Genomic DNA, 7,485 nt, shown 5'->3' with positions numbered 1-7,485 from the left:
GAAAATTCAGAATTTGACACCTCTTATAACGTAAAAAAATATACCATGAAAACTAACTTGAATCATTCGAAGCCCCATAACATACATCCTCTCGAATTCCAAAAGTGGATTATCTACTTATACTAGCTTTGGTACATTTAAGAGTCATCTCCCGGTTTTACTCCCTGAGAAATCAGGGGAAAAAATGTGTTAAGTTTTCAAGACACATCTTATATACCTTTGTTTGGAAATTACTCTTGGTTTAGAGTTGGAGCTGGATCTAAGTTTGGCTAAGAAACTGAGAAATAATTTATGGATACATTTCTAGTTATATTTAATATGAACAAGTGCAACTAAAAACTAAATTTTAATTTATAAGTGTTGATGGAGACGTGTAATAGCTTGATATACTTGGACAACTAAACAATGCACAAACCAACTAAACTTGCGGATTACTTTTGACATACACAATCTCTTCAAAAGAGATAATGTTTTAAGAATAAAAGAAATGAACCAAGTTGGGAAATAACAATATAACAACACACAATTTTATAGTGGTTCAGTAAAATACCAACATTCACTTGTCAAGACAGAGCAAGGTTATTCACTATGATCAAATGGTAGAGTTACTTGAAGATACACAAAGATTTATAGAAATGCTCAAAACTAACAAACTTGAATGTTCTATTGGAAAACCTCACTTAAGAATGAATATCTCTCAACTCTCATTGGATTTCAGTTCTATATTATAGGGTTCTCTTAAGCTTCTATTAAATAGCTAAAGTCCAGAAAATTAGAATTTTAGGGGAAAAAAAAACAAATATGAGATATTCAATTGTTATCAAAATTTTCTATTTTGGAAATTTTCAATAGTGTGTATTGTCACTTTCAACTTTGGTTAGGAAACCAAGAATTTAATTTACTTTCATATTCTTCCTTATTTTTCTCCTAGCTGATGTTGTGCATTATTCTAAGCTCCATTGATGTCATTTTCAAAATATGATTCACTACATGGATCAATGATATGCCATCTATATTTCCATTCTCCAATCAAAATTAATCACCTAGATTAATTACTTTATTATTGAGTTTTCTTTTCCAACATTAATTATTTAACAAAAATTAATCTTTAATCTTATTGTCTTTAATTTGATTAAAACTTGGTATTAACATATTCATCACGAATCCCAACAAACTCCACCTTTATGCATGTGTGTCAAAGTTGATACTTTATCCGCCTTGGTCTTTTCCATCTTGAACAATTAAGCCCCAGGATACCAACATGCAATTTTCATATATATATATGTCTCATAATTTCTTCTTGGAACTAACTTTTTCAAAAAGTCACTTGCATTCACCACGGTTACTACTTTATTTACCTTGACAATGCATTTTTCCATCAAATCCCTTACAAAATGGAATTTGATATCTATATGTTTGGTTCAGTCGTGGTGTAATAGATTCTTACTCAAGTTCAATAGATTTTGACTGTCTTTAAAGATAATAGCCTCTACCTCAAAATCAACGAGTTCCTCAATAAATTCCTTCAACCATTTAATCTCTTTCAAAGCTTATCTATGTACCACATATTCTATCTTGGTTGTAGAAAGAGCCATAATAGATTGAAGATTTGATTTCCAACTAATTGAACATCCTCCAAGCATAAACAAGTATCTCGTGGTTAATCTTATTTTATCCAAATCCCCAACACAATTGCTATTAGAATAGCCAATTAAATACAAAATATTAGTGCTCCTATCTCCACCACAAATTAAACCAAATTTAGTAGAATTAGAAACATAGCTTAAGATCCACTTGACAACTAAATTTATTAGATATTTTTGACATTCGGTCTAGTGGATTTACTGACCGTATCATAGATAGAAGAAGATTGAATAAAGAGGAAAACATGTCTAATGATAGACTTTTGTTCATGGTTAGAAATAAGGTGTTAAGCCAATCTTCTCGGGATTCTATGTGGTAGCATGATCTAAATAACTTTTATGTGAGACATTATTACACTTTGTTCAATAAGGTTAGTCCGATTGATCTTTGTTAAAAAATTTATGGGAGTCTAAGACGCCTATCAAGATCTTCTTTTTTGGTTGGAGTGTTATTCACGATAAAATTCTCATAGGTGATAGATGTATGCGAAAATGCATGATTATTGTAAGTCGGTGTATGTGTTATAAGGAGGTGGATACAGCTTCTCATCTGCATTTACATTGTCACGATGTTGCAAATATATGTAGTCTTTTTAGAATTTTGCCAGAATCCAATGGATTATGCCGGAAACCGTCGTTGGCTATTGGGAGGCATGTATCGGGGTGATTAAAAAGCGAGACATAGAATATGTATTATATCTCTATTATTTTTTGGTAGATTTTCTAGTTAGAAATAAATCATAGAATATTTAACAAACAAAGTAGTCTGTTAAGGATTATTCACAATGTCATTATCTTGACGATATCGAAAATTAGATCCGAAAAACTTATTGATTCGTATGCAGATCTTGTCATTACTTGACTTGAAGACTTTTGAGTCAATTAATTGTTTTTTTTATTTTTTTTATTTTTTTTATTCTATGCTATATTTTTGTCGTTGTGCTTAAATTATTTTTATTTTATTATAAATTATTTTTAAAAAAAATAAAAAACAGTCTCATCCGTTAAAATGTTAGTGTCAATGAGAAAGTCATATAACTGTTAAAAGTAAAAAAATAATATATAGAAAAAATATAATAAAAATTGAGTTGTTTTGGGAAAGGTTAAGAAAAGAGTTCAGCATACTCTTAAGTCCACATGTATTTTTATATTTAAAATTTAAATTAAATAAAAATAAAGTAATGTTAGAGGAAATTTATAAAATATTAGGTAAAATAAAAAAATCTCAAAAATCCCAAAGATAGTTTGATTTGCTTTGTTTGAATTTTTTATTAGTTTTTTTATAACTTTGTTTTTCATATTTCTATTTATTAAATCACTCAATTTATGAATTAAATATTAAAATATTTCTAATTTATTTTTGGAACGATGGTTAAAATGATTTAATTAGTATATTTTTAAAAAGTTTATATAAAAAATTTGTGCCTTTATGATTTTCCTAACCGATTGTTATGGGATGAAAAAAAAAAAACTGGAAAAGGAAAACATTATAGTTACTCTAAGATCAATCCCAACCTTGTTACCATTCATAGTTCATACATCAGGGCTAATTTCAGTTATGAAAATAAGCTTAAACATGTCCTTGAACTTTCAACTATTATGCATGTTTTTAGCTTTTTCTTTTTGGAAAATAATTCAAGCTTTGAATCCTATATCAACTTCTTAGTGCTTCCATAACTTTATCCTTTTACTTTATTATTAACCTTTTATAGTTGTAATAAATGTGGTTGAAATCTTAGAAACTTAAATTATTAGTTTAGTAGGAGAAATTCGAACCGTTTGAAAAATAAAACCATTTAATTTGTTATAATTAACAAATAACTTAAATTAAAGATCAAAGATGAAAGCACTGAAATAACTTTTATAAACAAAACTAAAATAAGTATTATTGTGGATGTCAGTATTTTATAAGAAACATAGCCCATTATATAAAGAAATGACAAATATATTTTTTAAGAGTAATACATGAGGAGAGAGTGACACAAAAACTAAAAAGAAAATTTTCATATTATAAAGTCAAGGGTGGACCCTTTAATGGACTGATAATTTACATTTTTACCATATTAATTTTTTCTTCTTTATCTTATTGAATTTTATTTAGTAATTTATTAAAATAAGAAAACAAAACAATTATAGGTATTAGATCAAATTTTATTAAGTAAAAATAATCAATTATTATTATTTAGGATGTAGGTTCTTTTAACAAAAATTCAAAAAAATTCTCAAATAACCCACATCAAACAAGCTAACAAATTTGTTTAATATTTAGTTATATAATTAAATACTTTTAATCAAATTAATTAACAATCAACTCATTAAATGAATCCCTCAAAATAATCATACTTTATTTTTTTATAAAAATAATATTTTAATTAAAATAATTTATTTTTGCATTAAATAAAATTTTTATCAATTAAACTATTTTTATTTATTTTTTTTCAACCAAAAATCACTCAATTTATCAATTAAAATATTTTTATTTATTTTTGTAAAATTAGAAATTTAAATAAAAACAAATTATATTAATTAAATAATATAAATTACTTATTTTTTATAAAATAATTTTTTTTTTTAATATTCAAATAATAACATCAAACAAGTCTAAGAAGTAAGTGTCAATTAATGTTATAATATGATTTTCTTCTCGAGCTAAAGAGCTGTCATGTATTCTCTGATGTGTAAATGACAGATAGATAGCAGGAGCCTTATTTTCTCATTTTTCATAATTTTATCCTCCTATTTATTTTATATATATTATTTTAAATAAAATGAAAAATAAGATAAATTGAATTTGGTGTAATTGGAGAAGTTTGAAGATGATTCTTAGAACTTGCTTGAATAATCTTTAACATTTTAATGCAATGAACTTGTTCTACCTTTTCTTCTCTCATTCACTTATCTTAGACTACCCACAGCAGGGTGTTAAATTTTTTCATTTAACACCCTGCCACGTCAGCTTAACACCTCTTTTAACACCCACTTTTTAACATGTCATACAGCAGCGTGTTATTCAAAGTATCAAAATTACTTTTTCACTTTCTCTCACTTCCACATCATTTAAACATATACATAATTTCATTTTTTTTAACCACAAACAATATTATTCATCACTTGATAAATCAAACATACAAATATTATTTAAAACGAAGAAGAAAACAAACACTCTAAACAAGGATGAAAGAGTTTGAAGATTTTAAAAGAAATGTGATACAAACAAGGACCATAATATGGTAGAAAATTTCTGAAATTTTTTGGTGTCCAAATGACACAAACCAAGTCTCTATTTATAGATCGTGAAAAATAAAAAATATTGATATAATTTTTTTTTTTTTTTTATTGATCAATCATTATTAAAATGTATTTTTAAAATAAGAAAAATAAAATCAAAAGCCTGCCACATGGCAGGATCTCATTGGCCAAACAAAATTTGACACCCGTGTCAAATTTTGACACCCAAAATTTGACACCCAAAATTGCTCCCCTGCTGTCTCCCACCCTCCTCTTTTGACACCTAAATAACCCTTCAAATACTCCCCTGCTGTGGCTGGTCTTATTTTGTCCACCTACCAATAAGATTCTTTCTTTTCTATTATTAAAAACTTTAATTGAAATAATATTTATAAAAGCTAAATAATTAAATAAAAAATGAAGAACAATTATGCAGTTGTGACTTAGGCTTAGTTCCATTAAGGATTTGATACTTCTCTTATAAAAAATCACAATAAAGAATAAATTATATAATTTCTTAAATAACAATAAAATAATAATAATAATGTAAACATAAATTTATACGGAAAATAAACAAAGTTAACCTGACAAATTAAATCTATAAGGCGTAATATTTTAATTGAAATAAGGCATTTCTTGACACGACACAACATAGCACCACGATTAATTTTTTTCACAATCTGATTAATTTTTTTTAAAAGAATAGGAATAAATTGGACAATAATTATTTTATTTTAATAAATAATAATTGTTTTTTTTGAATTTATATGTACAAATTCAATATTTTAAAAAATTAGATAAAATATAAAATTATATATTTAAATAGTAATAATTTGATAGTTTAAAATTTATCCAAATTAGTATTATTCTTTTTAATCTATTCTCAAGTTTCTAAATTGAAGAAATGATTTTAATAAATATGAATAATTCAAATTCAATTAACATGAGTAGTAATTATTTTTATTAAAATGTTAAAAGGCAAATGGGATGGTTGAGTGGTGACAATGAAAAAGAATAAATTACTACATAAATTTATAATAAAGATTTTATTTGACTTTAGTTTACAACTTTTTACATATTTTAATAGTAATTTCTAGGAAAGTTAATATTGAGATTATATAAATATTCTGAGAATTTGGTCTAATAAAATATATATTTATTAAAAGATCAAGATTGGTTGTTCATACTCAATTAGGCCAGAACCTACATATTTTCTGTCAAAAGAATGAATCAACTAATTTTAACTCAACAAACATGAAAAATCAAACTATATTCTCTTCTGTACACAACCAACAACAACAGAGATAAAGCTAATAGCTGTAAAGAAGATTCATAACTATCATAAATAAATCAAATCACATGATGAAGATGAAGAACTTCTACTACTTTTATCTATAATCTAGTTGTAATTTAAGCTGTCATCAACGATAATCTCGCCTTCTTCGTTGGCAAAGGACTTTCAACTTCCTGTTCCCCACCCAATTTACTTTTCATCCGACAATCAACTGTCAATCCAAAACCCAACTCCGGCAAAGCCGGTAAGTTCAGATCGAAATCGTGCAGAAGGTGACTATGGCTTGACCCAGCACCATCCGATGAAGAAACCGCGCTACTATTGCTGTTTCCTCCATCGTAGTGCCGACGCTTGTGACCGCCGAGCGCCTGACCTGTCGTGAACGATTTGTGACAGATCGTACACTCGTGCATCCTACCGCTAGGATTCAACGGATTGATTGCAGATACGTTTGTAATAGAGGTAGACGGTTGTTCATCGGCGGAAACAGAGACAGGTTTCCGATGACTGGCTTTATGTCCGCCGAGCGCTTGATATGAATTGAACGACTTATCACAGACGGTACACTTGTATGAACCCGATTTCGAATCTGACTGAATCGGTTGAGAGATTGGATCGTCTCTAGATCCACGAGCGAGCATGATGAGACAGATAGCCAAATACTCCTCTTCGGTGGATGATTCGGTGGACCGGGGACGCTTGGAACGACTCTTCTTCGTCCATGGCTGATCAATCGAGTGAGAATCAACATTAACAGTGGATGATTCCATGTGAAGCGAAGAATTCAAAGCTTGGAGAGCCATAGAAAGAGAGATGAAGATTTAGAGAGGTAAGTTTGTTTTTATTGAGATTGAGAGAGTGAAGAGTGTTGAGTGAGAAAACCTACACCTCTCTCTATATGTATATATATACAATATATACGTGTGAAGATAGAAAGACAGAAGAGGTGGGAAGTTGCGTGGGGAATGGCGGTGAATGTGTTGTGTTTGTGTAGGTTACAGAAAACCATTAAAATTATTTTTTATACACTTCCATTATCTAGTTTGTAAAGTAATTTTTAATTAAATGATTATTATTATAATAATAATATTGTAAGAAAGTAGCCTCTATGTACATTGATAAAAAAGTAATTTTATTTGTATTAAAAATATATTTTTTATTTTAATAATTTTTAATAATTTTCAGTTAAAGAGAAAGGGAGAGAGAGAGGGGATCACGTCTTTAAGAAGAGGTGATATGAGTTGGCAAAGGAGTGAGAGAAGTTGGTCAAGAAGTGTGGGATTAATGGAAGGCCACCTGTTCATGGTTTTATTATGACTG

The 7,485-nt window shown here is 28.0% G+C and overlaps 1 protein-coding gene across 1 annotated transcript; it reads right to left on the bottom strand.

Annotated features, from left to right (window-relative positions):
* Positions 1–6,116: 6,116 nt before the first annotated feature.
* On the bottom strand, positions 6,117–7,037 carry LOC124926058 (zinc finger protein ZAT10-like). The gene has a single exon (XM_047466593.1). It carries the CDS (start codon positions 6,966–6,968, stop codon positions 6,282–6,284), a length of 687 nt encoding a protein of 228 aa, XP_047322549.1. The 5' UTR covers positions 6,969–7,037; the 3' UTR covers positions 6,117–6,281.
* Between the last annotated feature and the right edge of the window lie 448 nt (positions 7,038–7,485).

This window comes from Impatiens glandulifera, chromosome 1, assembly GCF_907164915.1.
Source record: "Impatiens glandulifera chromosome 1, dImpGla2.1, whole genome shotgun sequence".
Classification (NCBI taxonomy): domain Eukaryota; kingdom Viridiplantae; phylum Streptophyta; class Magnoliopsida; order Ericales; family Balsaminaceae; genus Impatiens; species Impatiens glandulifera.
The sequence above is the reverse complement of the archived record's forward strand: the minus strand, read 5'-3'. Positions and strand labels throughout refer to the sequence as shown.

What these genes read in the sequence shown, in the direction of transcription:
- LOC124926058 (XM_047466593.1), bottom strand. Translation starts at nt 6,968, where the DNA reads ATGGCTCTCCAAGCTTTGAATTCTTCGCTTCACATGGAATCATCCACT.